Source organism: Syzygium oleosum, unplaced genomic scaffold, assembly GCF_021117445.2.
Source record: "Syzygium oleosum isolate NSW1041296 unplaced genomic scaffold, Sole_v2.1 Sole_v2.22, whole genome shotgun sequence".
Lineage (NCBI taxonomy): Eukaryota > Viridiplantae > Streptophyta > Magnoliopsida > Myrtales > Myrtaceae > Syzygium > Syzygium oleosum.
This window is the reverse complement of record NW_026607506.1, coordinates 5,369,013-5,391,852: the sequence shown is the minus strand read 5'-3', so window position 1 is coordinate 5,391,852 and position 22,840 is coordinate 5,369,013. Positions and strand designations below refer to the sequence as shown.

The 22,840-nt window shown below is 40.9% G+C and overlaps 2 protein-coding genes across 3 annotated transcripts; one reads left to right on the top strand and one right to left on the bottom strand.

Annotated features, from left to right (window-relative positions):
• Positions 1 to 5,926: 5,926 nt before the first annotated feature.
• Positions 5,927 to 14,025, top strand: LOC115669212 (chloride channel protein CLC-f). 2 transcript variants are annotated; one of them, XM_030590486.2, is made up of 9 exons: positions 5,927 to 6,636; positions 7,970 to 8,372; positions 9,262 to 9,456; positions 10,239 to 10,693; positions 10,841 to 10,945; positions 11,770 to 11,994; positions 12,105 to 12,317; positions 12,560 to 12,792; positions 13,517 to 14,025. In XM_030590486.2, the coding sequence occupies exons 1-9, from the start codon at positions 6,244 to 6,246 to the stop codon at positions 13,596 to 13,598; spliced, it is 2,304 nt and encodes a 767-aa protein (XP_030446346.1). In that variant the 5' UTR covers positions 5,927 to 6,243; the 3' UTR covers positions 13,599 to 14,025. The 2 variants fall into 2 exon arrangements, with proteins under 2 accessions (XP_030446346.1, XP_056177104.1); XM_056321129.1 differs by lacking the exon at positions 13,517 to 14,025 and having other exon boundaries at positions 12,105 to 12,351; positions 12,560 to 12,733.
• A 325-nt stretch (positions 14,026 to 14,350) lies between these two features.
• LOC115669224 (probable WRKY transcription factor 34) lies at positions 14,351 to 18,574 on the bottom strand. Its single transcript, XM_030590495.2, has 6 exons — positions 18,389 to 18,574; positions 17,036 to 17,562; positions 16,614 to 16,796; positions 15,556 to 16,436; positions 15,295 to 15,453; positions 14,351 to 15,089 (listed from the first exon to the last, which is right to left on the bottom strand). Exons 2-6 carry the CDS (start codon positions 17,495 to 17,497, stop codon positions 14,519 to 14,521), a joined length of 2,256 nt encoding a protein of 751 aa, XP_030446355.1. The 5' UTR covers positions 17,498 to 17,562; positions 18,389 to 18,574; the 3' UTR covers positions 14,351 to 14,518.
• Positions 18,575 to 22,840: the final 4,266 nt, after the last annotated feature.

Here is a 22,840-nt window from a genome sequence, read left to right as displayed (position 1 = left end):
TCATGGGAAAAGGTACTGTTCAAATCTCTTCAAAAGGGAAAACGCAGACCATGAATGATGTTTTCTATGTTCCTGAATTGAAGACAAACCTTATGAGTGCCGACCAATTACTTGAGAAGGGGTATGAAATTGTATTTAAAGGTAGAGTTTGCAAGATTTATGATCAACAGCAGAACTTGCTTGTTCAAGTTGATATGACACCAAACAAAATGTTTCCTCTTCATCTTCATGATTCTGCTCATGCTTGCTACACGGCAAAATTAAAGGATGAAGCATGGATTTTGCATTTCAGATATGGGCATCTTAATTTTGGTGGCTTGCGGACACTCCAACAAAAGCAGATGGTGAAGGGACTTCCTCCAATCACAATCCCATCAGGAGTTTGCGAAGATTGTGTTGTCAGCAAACAACATCGAGCTCAGTTTCCACAAGGTAAGGCATGGAGGGCTAAGAAGCAGCTTGAGCTGGTGCGTTCAGATCTTTGCGATCCAATCTCACCAATTTCTAATGGAGGTAAACGATATCTGATCACATTTATTGATGATTTTAGTTGAAAGGTGTGGGTATATTTCTTGCAAGAAAAATCTGAAGCTTTTGAAGCATTCAAGAATTTCAAAAGTCTTGTCGAAAAGGAAAGTGACAATTAAATAAAAGTTCTTTGTACTGATCGTGGAGGGGAGTACAAGTCTCTTGAGTTTGATGATTTTTGTACGAAGCATGGAATTCATAAGCAACTTACTGCAATCTATACACCACAACAAAATGGTGTATGTAAGAGGAAGAATCGAACCATCCTCAACACGGTTCGAAGTCTACTGTAAAGAAGTGGAATTCTAAAGAAGTTCTGGCCAGAGGTAGTAAATTGGAGTGTCCATCTCTTGAACAGAAGCCTCACAGTTGCTGTTCTGAATATGACTCCTGAAGAAGCTTGGAATGGTCGAAGGCCAACGGTTAATTATTTCAAAATTTTTGGGTGTATTGCATATGCCCACGTTCTAGATCAGAAAAGAAAAAAGCTCAACGATAAAGGAGTAAGATGTGTCTTTCTTGATGTAAGTGATCAAACAAAAGCTTACAAACTCTTTGATCCTATGACCAAGAAGATTATAATCAGCTGTGATGTAGTGTTTGATGAAGAAATGTTCTGGCCTTGGAATGATCATGCTAAAGGTGTTGCACCAATTGCAGCTGATTTTGAAGAAATTAGCGAGGAAGACCAACAACACAATTCGGCCTCAGCTAGTAACAATTCTGACCCAATTGAAGACTAGGAGCAGCAACCCAATTCCGAAGCTGCTGCAACACATGGTGCACGCCCCCAACGTCACCTACAAAGGCCAGCATGGATGAGAGATTATGAGGTGTCCGGAGTTGATCAAAGTGAAGACCCATTAATTCATTTTGCTTTGTTTGCAGATAGTGATCCAACTACTTTTGACGAAGCAGTTAAACATCAAAAGTGGAGAGATGCAATGGATGCTGAACTTGAAGCAATTGAGAAAAATAACACTTGTGAATTAACAAATCTTCCCAAAGGCCACAACACTATTGGTGTCAAATGGGTCTACAAGACAAAGCTGAACAAGGATGGTGGCATTGACAAATATAAGGCGCATTTGGTGGCAAAAGGTTGCAAGCAAGAATTTGGAGTGGACTGCAAAGAGGTGTTCGCGCCAGTTGCGAGACTTGACACAATTGAGTTGGTGATTGCATTAGCAGCACATAAATCTTGGCCTATCCATCAGTTAGATGTGAAGTCCGCCTTTCCACATGGTGATCTCCAAAAACAGGTATTTATTGACCAACCTCCTGGATATGTGAAGCTTGATTGTGAGGATAAAGTATACAAACTAAAGAAGGCTTTATATGGATTAAAGCTAGCTCCTCGAGCTTGGTATAGTAGGATTGAAGCTTATTTTTTGAAGGAAGGGTTTACCAAGTGTCCTTATGAACATACTTTGTTTATTGAGGTTGGTCATGGTGGAAAACTACTTTTCATATGCTTGTATGTAGATGATCTCATTTACACAGGGAATGATGGTGCCATGATGGAGACATTTAAGCAATTCATGATGCATGAATTTGAAATGACAGATCTCGGGTTAATGCACTATTTCTTAGGCATTGAAGTTAATTAGTCTGCTGCTGGTACCTTTGTTTGCCAAAAGAAATATGTGCAGGAGATTTTGGAGAAGTTTCAGTTGAAGGATTGCAATTCAGTTGCCACACCAACAGAGGTTGGATTGAAGCTCACCAAAGATCCTGGTGGAAGGAAAGTGAACAGCACCATGTACAAGCAAATTGTGGGGAGTCTCATGTACTTAACAGCAATAAGACTAGACATCATGTATGGTGTTAGTCTTATTAGTAGATACATGGAGAGTCCCACCGAAAAACACCCTCAGGCTACTAAACATATTTTACGTATTTGAAAGGGACTGCATCTCTTGGGTTGTTTTACAAGAAAGGAGAAAGTTCAGATTTATTTGGTTTTACTGACAGTGATTATGCAGGTGATATTGAGGATCGAAAAAGCACATCAGGCTAATGTATTTACGCTTGCTTCAGCAGCTGTCTTGTGGTCTTCAAAGAAACAACCCTTAGTCACTCTTTCAACAACAGAAGCCGAATTTGTGGCTGCCACATCAAGTGCTTGTCAAGCTATTTGGTTGAGGAAGATTCTTGAACAACTTCAATTTGAACAGCATGAAGCAACAATAATTTTTTGTGACAACAATTCAGCCATTAAATTGTCAAAGAATCCAGTTCTACATGGGAGGAGCAAGCATATAGATGTGAAGTATCGTTTCTTGAGAGATCTTACAAAAGATGGTGTGATTGATCTTGTATTCTGCAGAAGTGAAGATCAAGTTGCTGATTTGTTCACAAAACCTCTCAAAATTGCCACATTTCAAAAGTTAAGAAAGCTTCTTGGTGTTTGTTCATTGGATGCTCCAGATTAGGGGAGGGTTAACCTGCTCCTTTAAAATGATTTATCTGCAACATCAGTTTAAGGGAGGGATGTTGAATGAGTCAATGTTTGAGTTTGTCAATGTTCTACGTGGTCAATAAGCTGGAGAATGTTTCTTTTGCTATTCTTCAGGGGTTTGTTGTAGCACGTTGCTGCACATTAGTGAGTCTCTTCTGTTGTAATTTTTTAGGCTATGTTTTAGCTGTTTCCGTTGTTACTCTGTTTATATAAAGAGCTTGTGTCAGATGAAGTAGGGGGTTAAGGGCAATAAAGCATTCGTTTTCTCCTCTGTTTGTTTTCTTTTGAGTCCTGTGACTTTTATTTTAACAACCTCAATGTTGACTCATCACATTCTAGAGGTGAAAAGGTTATGAGGGTTCGGTTGCTCACCAATCAAAGGTTTACTTGAATTGGCTTTAGAACGTTGTGGGATAGTTCGGTTCCTATCTACCATTGGTGTTAAAAGGGAAAGCCGTAAGGAGTCGGTACGAGAGGACAAGGTTGGGCCAACCTTTGGTGTATTGGTTGTTATGCCAATAATGGTGCGAGGTAACTTAGTTGGTATGAAGAAGAACTGCAGCACTGTGGGAAATCTTGAGACAAAGTCCTAACTAAATCATTTCAAGGGCGAACCGGACCGACCGGACCGACTATATATATATCTTCAAAAAACTAAGGGAAGAGAGTGGTGTGAATGATCTCACTGATTTGCTTCGCTCCCATTAGTGCTTAAATCTCCCGTTCTCTTTCTTTTTATTCATATTTTCCTTTTATTCCTCCCCTATGGACCAATCTTTCCTAGTATCTTCCAAAGAGAATATCCCTCTCTGTATGCTATTTCCCTCACGACCATATTCCCTTGTCAATTTGTCGCCAAAATAAAATGGAGACAATCTCCTTTGCTTCCCTCTTCGGTCACTGCACAAATGTTGCCCCTTTTTACGTAGTTCGAAGGAATTAATTCCTTTGATCATGTTGGCCGAAATTTGCCTGAGAAAAGCATGGAAGATTTCTTTGATTGATTATTGGACCTCTTTCTTTTTGCTGAAGAAAAGCTGAAATCCGTCGCCTTTCTTCTCTTTTAATTTCATCTTCATGTTAAATAAGTGATCGGTTCTATTAGACAAGATCGGGAACCAATCACCCAGACTGTCCAGGGACAATTTTGGCCTGCCATGTTAAAAAACTTTTCAATTTTTCTAGTTAGTCCTAGACCTTTTACGAGAAATTCCAATGTAATGTTTCCGATCAATTTTCATCAAGAATGGCTGATGTGGCAGTGTGCCATGTATGACGGCGGTGATGACCGAACCATCATGTGAGCGATTTCTAGGAAAAATTGACAAAATTAAAAAGTTAAAGATCGAGTTAATATCCATACAATATGTTTAGAACTAGTTGCATAATTTTTACTCCAATTAGCCTTTTTGAGGTGGTCATCACGAATCTCCTAAACTCTTATACTAATTGCAAAAATTATTATTATTTGCTAACATTAACACCCCTTAGTCAATAGATGCACATTTATATTGATGGAAGATCTATGAACATTTATCTTGTTCCTTGTTGTTTGGGGGAGGCAGGAGGAGTTATTTTAATAGTTGATAGAGAGGATTTTTCCTTACAATCTCTTTGGAAACCGTTCTTTGAAGTTTGTTGGTCCCCAAATCACGAAAATATTCACAAGTTGCTTCAGCAAAACTTTCTTGCAACAACTACAACTGCGAAAAGACGTAACATAACGTGTTAGACAAACTCAACAAAATTGTGATAGCTCATCGCGGCTTTTAGAAACCCACCATCCAAATTTGAGGTGAAGCAGTTTAATTACTATCTCGGGAAAACACAAATTACGCAATTAGATGGCACATACAAACGCATAGTTAAAAAGCTTATGGGGAGTTCGCTCAAAAGTGACATCACTAATATCTCGGTATGAGGCGGACAAAGTATCGGAAGCGTCCAATCGATTGCCTCTTTCGTTTCACTTTTCTAGTTGTACGTTAGATTCGACGACATAAATCACCAAGTATGGTGAAGGATATATGCTTGATGCCAAAAGGGTGTTTAGTATCGAAGCGTTTGTGTTCTTAGATTTTTTTCTTTTTGGTCGAAACAAACCGGTATTCTCTTAACTAGCAGAAATAGGAGAGCAACATCGATTAGTATCTAAACAAAACAAATCCCAAAAGAGTCGGGGGACTTGTGAAGCCAACTAGGAATCTTAATCTATGGGCTTTTACAATCCCATTGGCACAAAGAATAAGCATGACATCACTTTGAGAACTAGAGCCAAGTCAAAGATAATAGCTGGCTTCTGGACTTTTATTTTTTTATTTTTTTGTTGTTTTTTTGTTTGTGTTGAAGATCTCCACACAAACTTCTTTTCCACCGGCGTATAGGAAATTTAATTTAGAAAGTAATGTTGCTAGCTGTCAAGTATGTATTTCCACACATAAACATTCATCTAAAGCAATTTGCACGAGTGAATCTTTAAAAGTGTAAAGTACAAAATGAAAACCATGTCACAATAGAGTTTTTTTTTTTTCGAATAAGAAAATTTAATCATTTGATTCTTAAAGCATTCCTATCAGCATTACCATAAAATTAAGTATCTTTCATCAAATATTTATCGACTGCCCACCACGTCCGACCAGTTAAATAAACTCAATTATTTTCTCATTCGAACATATTACATCGACGATCGTGCATGCGTGGCCTCGATAATTGCATCATATACTCGACGCGAAAAAGGAAATTCACTAAAAAAAATAAATGGCCCACTTTAGTGGGATTCCAATAACTTGCGAAAACGGCGTCGCATCCCGCCTTAATCATCTGAATTCCCGGCGAATCAGAGATTCTCTCCCTTCCTTACCTTAATCCGTCGCGCAAGAAAGGAAATTTTTTTAAAAAATAATAATTATAATTATAAAAAAGGGGGAAAAAAAGGAAGGTACAACTGTTCGACGGACGCTGAGGTTCGGTCGCGCGATTCCGCCTGGCGGGACGTAACCAGAACCCCGATCCGGCTTCGCTCCTCCTCTCCATCTTCCACCGCGAGGAAGACGAGCGAATCTTCCGACCGAGGAGAAGCGGCGGCGGCGGAGGAGACCGATCACTCGCGGCTTCTCTCCTTCTCCTCCTCCTCCTTCTTCTTCGTGGCGCTCGCTGCCGATCCAGCACCGCCACCGCGCGCGATGCGCTCGCTGAATCCGCTTTGAGGTGGTTGTTTGGTGGTGGTGGTGGTGGAGAGTGCGCGAGCGCGCGCGATGTCCGGGGCGGAGTACAGCGACCAGAGCCACCTGCTCAGGGCGTCGGGGGACGACGCCGGGGAAGGGGGCGGCGATTTGGAGGCTCAGGGCGGCGGCGGGAGCGGGAGCGGGAACGGGAACGGGAACGGGAGGGGACGTTTCAGGGATCTGCTCAAGCACTTGGATCGCAGGTTCTCGGGTCGCCGCCATAGCTCCAAGCGGCTCGATAGGGACAGGGATAGGGAGCGGGATAGGGAGAGAGAGCACGCCTCGTCGAGGGACGAGGATCATCATTTCGACGTGGACGGTGACGTTCTGGGCGACAGCGCGCCGCCCGAGTGGGCGTTGCTGCTGATCGGTTGCCTTCTCGGCCTCGCGACGGGTCTCTTCGTTGCTGCCTTCAACAACGGGGTGAGTTGGATTTTTCCGTTTCCCCTTTCTGGATTGAACTTTGGATCGATGCGGTTCTGGTTTTCGCGTGTTCATTCATTAGAAGCTTTGATTTAGTTGGTTGCTCTGTTTAATTTTATCAGCGCGCTCTGATCCATTCTCAGTTTTGGTTTAGATTATGAAGACGAGTAGGGCAAAAATAGCGAGTTTTTTCATATTGGGGGGATTGTCATTGGAACAAGAAAGCGCGCATGCCATTTTTGGGTCGCTCTGTGATTCATGGATACGAATACGATGCGTGCAGTTCTGTTTATCATTATTCACCCGTAGACCTCTGTCCTCGCGGGATTTTGCTAAAGGTTACGGTTAATGCTCAATTAAGGGTTACAGCTACAGGGCTGTTCCACTCTCTGTTATATATAAAGAGAGAAGTCCATGATGGAACGTGAATGGTATGCTTAGCAAAATGGTGGAATCTTTCCCCTAAAGAAGAATGTCGATTATTGAATGTCTTTTGTTTACCAAGCCGAGGTACTTGAAGCAAGCAAAGATTTGCCCATCAGTCTCACCCTCCACAAAAAAGCTTTTTCACTCAGAGAATATAGACAGTCGAAACCTGGTGTGACTTAACTGGTTTATTCGTTATGTACAGCGAAAGCTCAGTCATGTAGGCATTGTTAGTTAATCCCTCTTTGATCCTTGACCTACAATTTTCCTATGCGGTAAGGCAGCAGCGTAACTAGAACTCTTTTGAGTGAAAGAGATCTGCTGGGTAGCTATCATCAAACAAGATTTGGATCTGAAGTTTATCTATCAGTTTGGGTTAGATTGGAGCTGGCATGTGGCCGCTGGCCAGGCACATGTGAGGGCTGGCCACTTTGCAATCAACTCCATGCTCTTGTATAGTTCAGTGGTCGGTTAGGTATCAGTGAGACATAGCGTACTTTCTATTAATTAGGGGGAGCTCTTTGCTAATTAAGGGCTTCACTTCATGCTTATGGCAATCACTCTCTTTCCTGTGCTATATATCTGTTAGATCTTTATAGAAGAATTTTACTAAGCCAGTTGTTATGGCTTCTAAGCAGTTGCAGATGTAGGTTATATTCCCCATTTTCCTGCATTTTGCTTACTGTTGACTCTCTTAGCGAGCAAATGCCGTGTACTTGCTTGTGGTGAAGAAGATGTGTACTCTCGTTGGGTGCTGTTGGACTTTTTATTGGCCACTTGAGAAATGTTCTCTTTGGTTCCATTCCATTGGTGGCATTGTCTCTCCTGTTATTTTCACTATATGTTTCTGATGACACATTTACTTTAATTGGATGTCTTGAGATTTGACGTCAGAGTGCATATGCAGGTGCATCTAATACATGAGTGGGCATGGGCTGGTACCCCAAACGAGGGTGCTGCCTGGCTTCGTCTACAGAGATTGGCTGATACTTGGCATCGCATTCTTCTAATTCCTGTAACAGGCGGAGTTATTGTTGGGATGATGCACGGTTTGCTTGAAATATTGGATCAAATAAAGCAGTCCATGTCTTCTCAAAGGCAGGGTTTTGATTTGCTTGCTGGAGTTTTTCCATCAGTAAAAGCCATCCAGGCTGCCGTGACTTTGGGTACTGGTTGTTCTTTGGGTCCTGAAGGCCCTAGTGTAGATATTGGAAAGTCATGTGCACATGGATTCTCAATAATGATGGAAAACAACAGAGAAAGGAAGATAGCTCTTATTGCAGCTGGCGCCGCGGCTGGAATTTCTTCAGGTACGAAAGGCTTTTGAAACCCAAAGTGGACACATTCTACGTGACTTGCTTCATTATTTTAGTGGTCATAGCTACATTGAATTTGATTACTCGTTATTTTGATAGCCGTATGAAAACATCTTTTCAGATGGATGAATTTGTATTGTTTCATTCTTCAGGAAGCTGAACTACCACATTTGCATTTTTGGAATTTAGTTATGGAGGCATATGATTTTCATAGATATCTTTGGATGGATGCCATGTAATAATTTCTTGGGAACAAATTATAAAGGTATATTGTATTTATGTGGCAGAAATCATGCGATTTAGTTTGTTGGGTGTAGGAATAATGTTTTATTTAGATGAAGTTGGTTTTCTAGAGCCATATTCTCTCACGTAGCATTGACTGAATGTTATGTTCATATTATCTGAATACGAGACAATGGCGTTAGGTGAATTACTTAATGAAAGAACATTCAATTAGATCAGGCGGTGGTTGCATGCTTTGGTCTTTCTGTTTGAGCGGGGAATCTGGGAGTGGAGTTAGTGCTGATATGTTGAATCATTTTCATGTGAAAGCTCTGAAGGATCAGCATGGATGTTTTCTTTAGCTTTTTGGGAGGTATGCTAGTCACTGACTATAATTAGAAGTCTATACAGTCTCATGCTCCCTGCAGTGATTTAGCATCTAGAATTTTTGCGAAATGCATTTTTCTACCTCGCATTATTGTTCATTTATGAAAAATTTATGTTCCTGTTAGACCAACTTCTGTCTAGAAAAGCGAGAACTGGTTCCTGTTTTTCCCCTTTGAATACCATCCATCCAAGTGATGCAGGCAACACATTTCATGGATTTTTGCTCTTAAATTTTTGTGTTATATTTAATGAATCATTCATGGTCCTTTTGCAGGTTTTAATGCTCCACTTGCTGGATCTTTCTTTGCAATTGAAACTGTTTTAAGGCCTCTTCGTGCAGAAAACTCTCCTCCCTTTACAACAGCAATGATAATATTAGCTTCAGTTATCTCCTCTACCGTATCAAATGTTTTACTTGGGACAGAATCAGCTTTTACCGTGCCAGCATATGATCTGAAATCTGCTGCAGGTAACTTGTCCTTCGTTCCTCTGTCACTATCAGCAGATCTAATGCACTTAACTTCTTATTAGGTTTGCAGTTTATGATGTGAAAAGTCCTTGTGCTTGGTCAGGGGACTCCTCTTACTTGCTTACCTTCTGAAGTTGCTGTATGTTAGTTCTTTGGCTGGTGGACTGGATGGGGTTAATTTGCACTTCATGTTTGGCATCTTTTGTACAAAATAAATGCATATGGAACAATATTTTAGCTGATTGGCAGTGGGCTTGACAATAGAGCCTGTATCCTTTAAATCAAATTTATTCAGAAAAATATAGTCCTTGCAATCTCTTTTCCTTGCTTTCAAGGGGATTTACTTGTAGACGTTTGGTATGTTGTGCATGAGTGTGTTAATGCCAAATACCACCTACTGCTCCTTGAATTGTTTCAGTCAAGGTTATATCTCGGATATTCAGTCTACAGCAAATGGTTTTGTATGCACTGGATGTCACATTCAATTAATCAATTTAAAACAAAGTAATGTCTGGCAGTGCATCAGTTTCTTGCAAATTATTGACTTGAAACTTTTTCCCCCTGGATCCCTCGGTAGATACTGATTGATCTCCAGCTTTTGTTTGAAGCATACTTACATTTGCAAATAGTCACATGGCTTTGATTTGCATGCTAATAATTTGATTGTCTGTTTCTGTGTAAAGAGTAGCGATAAATATCGGGCAATAATATATGTAGTGAGCCACTAAATTTTCTGTTTATTTACGAATTCTTGATGCACCTTTTTAAATGATATTTTGCAGAGCTCCCTCTGTACTTGATATTGGGAATGCTATGTGGTGTAGTAAGTGTTGCCTTCACCCGCTTGGTTAGTTGGTTTGCCAAATCATTCGAGTTTATAAGGGAAAAATTTGGCCTTCCTACTGTTGTTTGTCCTGCTTTGGGTGGTCTAGGAGCTGGGATCATAGCTCTTAAATATCCTGGAATTCTTTACTGGGGTTTTACAAATGTGGAAGAAATTTTACATACTGGGAATCGTGCATCTGCACCTGGAATTTGGCTGCTGACACAACTAGTAGCAGCCAAAGTTACGGCTACAGCATTATGTAAGGGTTCTGGTCTGGTAGGCGGCCTGTATGCACCAAGTTTGATGATTGGTGCTGCTGTTGGTGCTGTATTTGGGGGCTCAGCTGCTGAAATTGTCAACTCTGCCATTCCAGGCAATGCTGCTGTTGCCCAGCCACAGGCATATGCACTGGTATGTTTTCTTGCCGCAATGGTATGTATGTATGTACACACACACACAAAAATTTTAAACCCCTGCCGTGAGGTTTTGAGAGAAGTCTTATGATTAACTCTTCTCTAGTCAAAGTTGGTTCTCAAAAGCTTCAAAATATTGCTGCAGGTTGGCATGGCTGCTACATTAGCTTCTGTGTGTTCAGTGCCATTGACATCAGTTTTACTTTTGTTCGAGCTGACAAAAGATTACAGGATATTGCTTCCACTCATGGTAAATTGTTTTTCTAATATGTACATTCATGGGGGTGGTCTGCTACTAGATCGATCCTTCATACGTACCATATTGCAGTGGAACATTGTCCAATTGTTGGTTGTTGCATTACACATTTTTGTTTATAGGACAGGTAGCAACGGAATTTTCCTTGCTGATGTTACTAAATCGTGTGCATATTTGCTACCTTTTGGATATGTCGGTGCAAATATACTTTCTTGTGGAAGAGGATTCTATGTTAGAAAACTGATAGTTGTCTCCCCTAAGAAAAACCATTTCCACCAGAACTAGTACCCTCAATATTTGAGAGATTAAAAAGGTTAACAAGGTCCGTGCCATCAGGCCATCATACTCTTGAGGGCTCCTCCAACACCATGTCCATCCTTCAGATTAAACGGCTGTTTTGTTTCCCCGTATCCCTTGTGGAATCTGAGAATGACTTTTCCTGATTCAACCATCTTTTCTAGGGGTACACGCGGTTGACCATATTTTGATGTAAAATGCAAATGGCTCGAACCTCTTTCCTGCTAGTCATCACACTGTCCAGACATAATATGGCTAAAACAGTGGCCTGTCAAGTACTCCAGCATTCGACCCCCAAAAAAAAAAGTACTCCGGCATTGACATGTTTTGTTGTGCATCTTTAGTGGCTTCCATTGCAAGTTAACTGTTCACGATGGTACAACCTTGGTATGTTTGTCGCACTTGTTACTGCTTCATATTGCACAGCATCAAGCCTGTCGGTTTTATGGTGATTTGTGATTCATAGTGAAATTTAACTATACTCAAGTCTGGTGTATTGATTTTGTTTCTAACAAATTTAGGGAGCTGTTGGATTAGCGATATGGGTGCCCTCCGTGACAAACCAAGCCAAGGAGACTGAGGCATCTGAATCACGAACTCCACGAAAAGGCTATTCTTATCTTTCACATGCCGAAGACAAAAGTGATGCTGAGTGGAGGCATACTGAGGGGCATGGTTTAGAACTCCCTCCCATTGATGCTCAATTTGAAGTGGATGACGAAGATATTCTTTTGGCAGATCTTAAGGTTGCTTGATGATTATTGTTACTAATTGTCAAATGTTCTCTTTGATTATTTTTCTGACCTGTTACGTTTATCCTAATATTTCCTATTTGGCCTTCTATGTTGCACTTCAGGTATCTCGGGCAATGTCAAAGAAGTATGTGAAGGTTTCTCCTGCCATGACCTTGAAGGATGCCAGTAAATGCATGCTTGATAACAAGCAAAGTTGTGTGATTGTGGTTGACAAGGAAAATCTGCTTGAAGGGATATTAACTTATGGCGACATAAGACGCTATTTATCCAAAACGCCTACTGATGCTTTGACTGGTGATGCTGCATTAGAGGATGTATGTTGTTTACACAATGCTTCCCTTTCTTACTGTATGCTTATTATTCCTCTCAAATGTCATGGCCATTCTGTAGTTGTTGATGAGACAATCTCTGCACCGGAATTCCTTTTCCTTTTTTTTCCAATTGAAGCCTGGACTTCCTAAACCTAACACCCCGCCCCCCCCAAGACCTTTGGGCTGACCACCAAGGGTCCATAATTAAATCCCATGCCTGATTATTGGGATTGTAACTTTTACAGGCAAATACTTCTCTCGTTTCTTCCATATGTACAAGGAAGATAACTTATCGTGGTCAAGAGCGTGGACTTCTAACGTGCTACCCAGAAACTGATTTAGAAACGGCAAAAGAGTTGATGGAGGCCAAGGGGATCAAGCAATTGCCAGTGGTAAAGCGTGGTGGAGAACCTCCAAAAGGACGAAAGAGAAGAATTGTAGCTATCCTTCACTATGATTCACTACAGACCATTCTCAGGTTTTTACCATTTTCACAGTTTTAATGTTGTTCGGAATTGTCCTCTGCTGTTGATTGTTTAAGTAAGTACTAACAATGCATTCCCGTCTCATTCCATGGGATACTTTCTTGTTGCTAGGCTCCTGAAACATGCATCCGTTGAAAAGGATGGCTGCTATAAAAGTATAAGGGTAGCTTAAATGCAATTGGAAAAATCCTACATGTTTCGTTAGCATATCTTAAACCACATCACGTCTGAATGGAATTATGCTGCAAATTTCTTAAGTTAGGAAGGTACTGGTGAAATGGTTGGTTGTATCTTGGCAGATGGTTCGCACTACCGTGCTTAGCAAGGTTAGTTTATTTGCCATTGAGACTGTTACGGTGTTTGAAGAAAGTAATCACTTGCAACCTGGCATGTCTGTGATCTTTCTTCAAACTGTTGCCTCTCTCTTAGGAGCCTCCAGTCTATTCATAATTACTGATTTGCTCCTAACGAAAAAGAAAAAAGAAGAAGAAAGGAGTTGAAATCCTGTGCCTGTCAACATTAATTGCTTTGTGAACTTATCATGAGTCTTGTCTGCTATCAGAATTGCTTTTTAGTCTATTTTGCACTTTGGCTCATCATGCTTTCATAATGTAAACGGTGATTTCTATGTGCAAGTTTCTTCTTAATAGACAGATTTTTTGTCGCATCTGACTTTTGCTTCATAACATCAAGGCTGACATTCCCATGTTGATGCAGAGATGAAATAAAGCACCGAAAAGATGTAAATCAACACAGAAAAGAAAGCAATCTCGAAGTCTCGATTTCAAACTCCCATTAAGGAGGCTACACATTTGAAGAACCTTTTCTTCCCTCTGCGGCCAAACTACCAGCAATTTTTAGTGTGTCTGCTGAAAGTTTGCCTTGTCCAGACTGTGATCTGGCCAGCAGAGTCGGTTGACGATAGAACCGTGTCGGCCGGGGCTTTCTCCGACAAAAGATGCATCTTTGTATTTTACCAGAATTTTTCTTGTAATTTTTTTCATTTTTATATACAGCTCATTCCCGGTCCTTCTTGGATGACAAATGTGGTGGGTCGATAAAAGAAATAGTCGCATGAGAAGAGATATGTATCCAATAGTGTAGGAAAGTAAATTCCTTGCGTCCTACAAAGTGTCATGTTCCTCTCAAACCTGATATTCTACAATGAATCAATTAAAGTCGAGTGAAGTGCTGGATGTATATCCTTTATACCTCATTCCTGTTAACTGAATGATTCATATTTGCCTCATTTACTTATGTTAAGATCAATGAACACCATGGCAAGCTTTTGTCTGACTGCTACACCGTTACATTGCTATGTAACCGAAAATATTACAAGATTTGCACTTCTGTTTTTCTTTCCTATTTTAACACAATATGTGCACGTTGCACCAACATTATGCATCGCAGACGCAGCTCAATGTTCGTTTTGCCTACAAAGCTTGATGAACTGGATATATTACTCAGCAAGGTTTTGGTAACAAATTCCGAGACAACGATGCTTCAAATTAGCAACTACTATGTTACATGAATTTGAGCTGCGCGCATCACTGAACAGGAAATGGAGACTATATTGTCAAAGCCAGGAAAGAATGTCAAATTCCCAGAACTTCAGAAGTTAAACAAGCAAAAACAACAGGAATATGTATCGCTATTGAAAAGCTATATATTATGAGGTGATGTTTGTTCTCTTTAAGCAAAAAAATAAAACGGTGACATTTACATCTGAGGTCCAAGCGGCAGTCTACTCATTATATGCTGATAGACTGAGGAGTTGTTAGACAGGTTCGGACCAGGCTCAGACATTGGCTCGGCCTTCGGTTCTCCTTTTGGTAACATGAATCCCATTTCGTGCACCTGGCGCTGCTGAGCCAGAAATGGATGAACAGGCAACATTGGAAGATTGCCCTGGCCAGGACCCAACCCAGCCATCGCAAGATTCGCCAATCTGGGTGGATTCATTGCAAAGGAAAATCCGGGAGTGGGGCCTAGTTGCTGCCTTCCAGGTAGGCTAAACGAACCTAACGACCCGGGCCCTTCATACCTCCCCATCATGTTATGGACTTGTGAGGGCTCGGGCCTATGAACTTGAGTCTGAACTGCAGAGGCGGTGGACTGGGTTTGTATAGCGCTAGATGCACCAGAGTTGACATGGCTGCTATTCCTGGCAGCAGGAACATCATGATTATGCTTTCCTTCATACGTAGTAATTACCGATTTGAGGTCATGCGACGCCCTCTCTACGTGCTTCCTAACCGTGCAGCCGGCACTTGTGCACTTGTAGTAACTCCTGCACCGAAACCAAAGGTCTTCAGTTTCAAGTTTTGGAATGTGAGCTTTTGGATAAAATAAAAATAAAAAATCTCGCGATATATGGTCATTTACTATGTGCTCCCTCGCTTAGAGAGACAACTTTTCTCGCTTAGCTTTGGATGTTATTGCAATCTATGACAAGAAAATTTCAATCTCAAACGGGAGATGAAAATGATAGTGACCTTGGGTTCGGGTTTCCCTTCACAACTTTCTGCCCATACTTGCGCCAGCGATAACCATCGTCGAGAATATCTACCTCACTGGTCGTCTGGACCACAACTCTAGGCTCACGAATGGCTCTTGAAGCCCCACTCATATCAGTTGCATAGGCTTCAATTTTCCTGAAGAACCACGGGATGAAGAGATGCTCAGGTTCTCTAATGTCAAAAGAAAGGAAAAAATGGACCAAAAGACGCGTGCAGAAAACAGGGAGGCATTAATACCTTCTCTTTGAATCAGATTCATCTTCTTCTCCATCATAAGCCAAAGATACGCTCCCGTGCGTCTGCTGCTCATCATCACATTCATCATTTGAAAAAGTAGAGGACGCATCCACCTGATCCCCCGATTCCAATTGATTACCACCGTTCTGTGCCTGTAAAGAGGTCGGAGCATTGCTAAATTCGGGGCCATCAGATGGTGATGACGTGACCTCCAGGTTATCCTGCCTCCACTCAGGACCTCCTGTACCAACAGTTTTCTGCATATTGGCCCAAGCTTGATCGGCATCGGTAGCATTCTGCAAGCCCATCTGTTCTGGAATGTCCAACTGCATGTCACCGAGGGGATTGGCTCCGCCAATGACAGATCGGCGGTTCGGTGGAGGTTTCGGGTGATTGTGGGCCCCCTTGTAGATGATTTCTGTAATATGGCCCTCGTGAGATCGTTCCACCTTTTTTTTAACTTGACAGCTGGGATGAGTGCACTTGTAATAACTTCTTGGATACTCGCTTCCCTTGACTTGTTTCTGTCCGTATTTTCTCCAGTTATATCCATCTTCGGAAGGGCTGCCACCATTAACACCTACCAAGGAATCTCCGCTGACTCTTTGGTCTCCTTCATCATCTTGTTGCTCGTCCAGCGGCGGAGACTGCTCAGGATCACCACTAACGGTACCGAAGTTCCTTTGATCAGATGGCACCCCATCATGACCAGCAACTTTTTCTGTTGATGACCTGGAAAAGTCTCCCTGAAATTGGAAGCCGCTTCTATTCTGGGATTGCAATTTGGTTGGTTCCACATTACGAGATTGGACAGAATTTTCTGACTGAACTGAAACCTCGATTCTGGGGAAAGACTGCTGAGGAAATGTGGCTTGATTCATCTGCATGTTGATTGTACAAGGCATAGACTAATTAACAGAAATAACAGTCACTAAATTCTTGCCCGTCTTTCAAAAAATCAAGAAACTAAGCTTAGAAATTCACACTTCTCATAATTAGCTTGAGACATATTGCTTGAAAATCATATATTTCCAGTATCTAAGAGTGAAGACAATTACTTTGCTCCCGGCGCCAAAAAAGGAGGAACTCGATTCCCCAAGAGGCTTGAAAGCAAATGATGAAGAACTGTTGTCCTCAAATGGGCTATCTTTATTTGTATTTGCATCTAATATCAACCCGGAGCTCTTGCTATTATTGTTAGGAAAGAAAGGGAACTTTCCCGTGGTCGGAGAGGGCTGAGCCTGCCAAAGACAGAAGGCAATGTCTCAAACTCGAGAAACCAATTTTCGCGTAAGTGAAGACATTACAACTTAAAAGCACATCAACAACTACACAGTACTTTAAGAACCCACCCACAGAATAAATAATTTTACCGATCTCCTTTATCACATACCCCATAAGTCCACATAAACACGCACCATCCAATCTCAACCTTAAAAAGACAGCCCAACAGTAACAGAATCATCAACCTCAAGCTTACCAGTGAATTCGAGAGGAAAACTGGGGACTCAAGAAGGGTCGTAGGACTTAGACCAGGAGGGATTGTCAAATAAGGAGACCGAACATCAGGATTCGATGAAAGATCAGCAGATCTAATTCCCTCTGTATTTAATCTTGGGGCGTTAAACCCAGCTCGGGCCGCCAACCTTTCCACAAGACATCCACGCGAATACCCTTTCTGCTCGACAGCCAAGCCGGATTCGCTGGAGTAGTCACCGCCGCTAGGACCAACTTGTTTTCTGTCCTTGTTTTCAAAGTTTCCCATATTCATCCTCTCTTGAGATCCTAGAAAAAGCCCCTCCGTCTTATTGTTTCCAGAAGCTTCCAGTCCTGACCTCAAACCAATGTCATCACCAAGCATTGCAGTGAAAAAGGTTCTTGGGCTCGGACTCGGAGGCACCCAATCGCCAATCACAGCAACATTATCATCCATCCCAGTCATGATACAGCTAACCCTCAGCTCAAAGTGAGGATAGACTGAAAACTATCGTGGTGTTGTAGAATGTTCTGAAAAATATGAACCATACAACAAACGTAGGAGATGTGAGAATAGGTACAGCTATATTGAGCTGCAGCTTGAATAAACACATGAAACATATTTCCACTGAAATTCGACAGAGAAGCTGGACCATGAGATAAAGGTTCCTTTGAGGCTTGCTCAGATCAAGCAGGCATTACACAAGAGTACAAAATACATCCAATTAACTGCTCGGCGTATTTCGAATCAAATCAATTCCAAGAATCTGAGAAGCAAAGCAGCTCCTCCGAAAAGAAATTCAAGATCAGGAAATGATCCGTAAACAGAATACATTATCACATGGGAAACAGAAATACGAGAAATTTACATTTTTTCGTTGTCCTTTGCACAATCAACTCTGTTAAAGATGCTCTGCATACTTAAAAGCAATTGGACCCAGAAAAACCCACAAACTAGCGAAGACACTCTCAGACTTTCTGCCAGAAAATCATGGATCGTATTCCAAATTTGGCCAAGATCCGTCGACGAGACAACGAGATTAACAGACAGCGCGATCTAAAAATAGGGAAGCCACAACATTCCACAATGTGGAAACGTGTCTGTCAGCTGCCAGTCGACAGAAAAGAAAAACCAAAACAGCAAAATTACACCTTTCCCACAAAAAAAAAATCAATCAAAGCATGGCCCAGAAATGCACATACAGAAAGTGAGGTACAAAGCACAAAATTTTTTCCAAAACTTCAGCAAGCAAAAAGAAGGCGAAGATAACAGAACCAACAAAAGAAAAAAAAAAACAAAGAGAGCAAAAGCAAGACGAGGGGGGGTGTGTGAAACTCCATCATTAGAAATGATTACCCGCTTGATTGTGGAGTCAATGCTACGATGATTTCAACCAGGACCTTCCCGGCAACACCACCACCACCTCCTGAAACCAAAAAATTGAGCCGACCCTTTTACTCAAAATCCCCTCTCTTTTTCGAGCCTCTGCCCTGTCCCTTCTCTAATTCAGCTCAACAGGAACATCCCCACTTCGTTTCTGGGTGTCTGCAAAAACGAGGTTAAAAAAAAACAAAAAACGCCCACACTTCTTTCACCCCTCCTCCCACCCTCTCTCTCTCTCTCTCTCTCTCTCTCTCTCCCTGCGTCAAAATGATATGATTGTGTCCTGTGAGGAATTTGAAGGAAGGGGGGGGGGGCGAAGGAAAAAACAATGTTGTCTTTATATCAAAAGAAGTTAAAGGGAGGATGGGATGTGTGTAGAAATGAGGAAACGGTGGTGGACCGGGAGGTGGAAAATGGATGGGTATCTACCCCATGAGAGACAGACAGAGCGAGAGGGAGAGATGGACGGCAAGGAGGAGGCAGCACAAGAGAGAGTGGTTTGCACACTCGCACGTTCACCCGATGCACATTTAATTCTCCCATTTATTCAAAGAAAAAGTTATTCATTTACTGCCTTGTGTGTTTTTTTTTTGGCCAGGCTATTTATTACTCTCTTGTTCATTTGGAATTTTTGCTGCAAATTTTCGAAAATTTCCCTCAGATGGCCTCTCTGGGTTTTTCTGGGCCCAAAATGTTCTTGGCCCAAGTGGCCGCTGTGCAGGGGGGGCAATGTTGTCCAGAAAAAAAAAGATTATGATTGGTCCAGATTGGGCACTAAATGTTTTGGGAAAAAAAAGGAATTTCCTTTTTTCGTGCTCTGGGAAAAAAAATTGAAATAGCAAAAAAAAAATATTTTTGAGCTGGGCTGTCACCTTACGAGCCTAACATCTGTGATCTCTCCCTACCCTTTAAAAAGGCAAAGTATCTCGTAACCGTCTACAGAGATTTTTGGGTTGATTCCAGATCATGTTATTCATTCATCTGTCCCTTTTTTTCTTACTTTTTAACCTCCCTTTTTTCCTGTGTAATTTCAACTTTTGCACCCTCAATTCCAATTCTCAATGATAACTCATCCGGAAAATATGAACAGCTCAATTTTTCTGTTTTTTTTTTCATGAAATGCCGAATTTTCCATTAACCAACCGATCATTTCGAAAAATCTAATATGGGTCCGTGTTAAAAACTTGAAAAAAAAATTCATTTCCGTGGGCAATACCTAATAAGCAACTCGCCCAGATCGAGCTTCCACGGTCTACCTAGCATATTGTACGCGGAACATACACGAATCATGCCCTCGACGAATGTCGAATAGCTTGTTCGATTTTGTTTAAATTTTAATGAAAAATAAATGATTAGTCTCCCTTGTTCATTGCTTGAAAAAACGAGAAAAGGGTTAGCAACATTGATTGGACCGGCTAATGATGCCAAAAGTTTACACGCAATTGCTTCTGTAAGCAGGAGCATCCCCCACAGCCCAACAGAAACAAAGATGATGTACTTCGAGATTTTCGCTTTTCGGTTTTTTTCGATTTATGAAGGACGTTTACGAAGTTTTCGCAGCTTGTGCAGGGATCGAATCTCGAATTGCACGCAAAACAGGGGGGCCAAAAATATAAATAAAATAAATAAAATTTTGCTGAGCACGCGTCGTTGACAAAAGGGTACAGCCTGTTCAAGACGGTTAATAAAAAAAGGCATCGGAAGAAGAAGAAGAAGAAGAAGAAGATCGGAGCTTCCAATAGGACACTTCTGGCGATAAGTTGCAGCTGCAGGCCACGCAACCCATCTGCCAATTGGCATTTTTATATATTTACACGTCACCTAAGTTTCATCCTTTTCTCTTTTAATATAAATTTTTATTTTTCGTAAAATTCCGCGTTGACGAGTGCTTCCCGAGAATGTTTTTAGAAATAGATGTTTTTCGGATCCCGTGTCGTTTTTTACATGGAGATCTATGTTCCTGTACTGAAAATTGACAGAAAAAAAATGCAGAGAATTCGCGTGTTACGAATGGAAAGGCTACCGATTGATGTTCTGTGAAGGACGGGGATTGTCGCGCTCGACCTTTTCAGACTAATTAAATATTAAACGACGCCCTCATCTAACAACCCCGAGCTTTTAGAACAGATGGCAGCGATCTTACGAAATCTCACATGGTAACAGAGCAGAAGGTCTTGAATTCAAATCTTCCGGGTCCCATTTGCCTCCTCAATTAAATATGTCCACGTTTAGTTATAGGCAAAAAGACCGGACTAATCGAATAATTATTCCCCGCGACGGGCGAAGCATCTCTGATCAAACGGCCCGGTCACGGAATCTGCCGCCGATGCACAATCCGGCCGCTTAAAAAAAAAGGGTCAAAATCCATGGTAGGCTATTGCTTAACAACTAATACAACAAAAGTTCGAATTAACGAGAAATTTTTTTTTTTGTTTAATTAGAGCTAGGGTTTCTATGGAGGGGGAACCAAAGGCGGAAGCATGGAGGACCTTCCAACTCACACAAGGGAGGGGAAAGACGGTAAGCTGAAAAGGACAAACCAAAGGAGGTTCTCGTTTTTAAACCTATTTGTTTGGCACCGTCTGAATTTTTCCGGGTTTTTATTATTTTATTATTTTATAATATTCTTCTTTTTCTTTTTATTTATTTATTCAAAAAAGGACAGGTTGATTGATAATGATTTGCCATCTCTAAAAAAATATTCTTTGATGAGATTGGGATCGAATTCTAGGCTAAAAGCCTACTCATACCCTCTTTTCCAGTCTCTTCCTTTGTTGGTTTGTTTTTTATTTTTTTTTAAATTTTACTTTTGCTTATTCTGTCTTTTTGCGCACTATCTTTTTTTTTTAATTATAAGGATAAATCCCTGTGCCCTGGAAAAAATTGTTCCAAGGGGCTGCTGCAATTCATGGGCCAAGAGAAATTGCTATAAATTAATTAGAGAATAAAAGGGGGGAAATTGTATAAAATAGAATAAATTACTTTTTTTTTCAAGTTGGATTGATTAATTTGGTGGTGATAAGAAGATGTCTCTTGGGCTTTCAATGTGGTAGCCACCTAAATGCATGAAGCAGGAGGTACAGAGATGGGATTTGTCTTGAAACAATGCATGTGGCTCAGCCCCCCCAAGAAAAACCCAAAAAATAAAAAAATAAAAACCAATGGCATTTGCATGAAAAAAATAGTGGCTAATTTTAAAAAATGCACCGACTTTACCTTGAGTGATAATTCTGACCCGAACTTTTTTTTGTTTCAATAAAAAGTACTAAATTTTACTCGAGTCGCAAATCTAACCTCCGTAATGTGAAATTTTCGAATTGTCCGAGCCAGATTTGCGATTTAACTGAAAGTTTGTGATTTTTTATGAGACAAAAAAGGTTCGGGTCATAATTGTTACTCAAGGTGAAGTTGGTGTTTTTTTTTTTAGAATTAAGCCGAAAATATAGATATATACTTGAGTAAATAAAAATCAGGACATATTCAAATTATCGGAATTGGGACCGAATCGAAAATCGGGCATTTATTAAAAATCCGAATTTGTCTGTGCTACCTAATATGCGAAACATTTAATTGATGAGATATGACTGACCCTCTATTTTGATGGGACTGAGAATTAGCAAGGAGTGGCGATTAAGAAACCAAGAGATGATGAGAGAGGACCCAATTTGGCAAACACCCAATAATCATCAGCATGATAAATTACAAAACAAGCTATTATAGAGCAATTTGGTTGGTCCTAACCCATATTTTGTTTAGAATTTAAATAGATAAAATGCCGCCTGGGCTTATATAAGTGCAACTTGTGGAGCAATTTATTTACCAGGTATTACTTAAGGGTTATTTTTTTTTCTTTTTTCTGTTTGGTAATATGCTCAAGATTCGTCACCCCTCTTGTTGTTTTGTTCATCAGAGTATATCTTTAAGATGAGCTTGAAGAGGGGGCAGAGAGAGAGAGAGATCCCTAACTTGTCTCATCATAGATCATTGATTGACTTAATATGTATGTACGTTGCCGAGATATGATGAGTCACTCCAGCTCATCAAAAGAGATATTTCCTAGCAAAAGCTCCATCTATAAAAAAAAATAAGAGACATGACATTCATCAAAAGCTTCACCCGACACATAAAATTACAAAAACCCGAAAAAATTTATGCAATACATAAATCAAGTGACGAGCCGACATATCCAATTAAGTATTTTCGTCAGCTGCACGTCTTCAACGAGGCCACGGAAACACTAACAGTTCTAACCGGACGCACAACCCGAAATCGGCACGTAATGCGATACATGCGCGACATAAAAGATTCGGATTTTTTTTTTTTTACCCTTTTAAGAAGGAGAGGGGGGAATTAGATGAGGGGGGGATGGATCCCTAAAGGGGCACAACCAGAGAGATGCAAACTTTGTTTGCAAGTGTTAGAAAA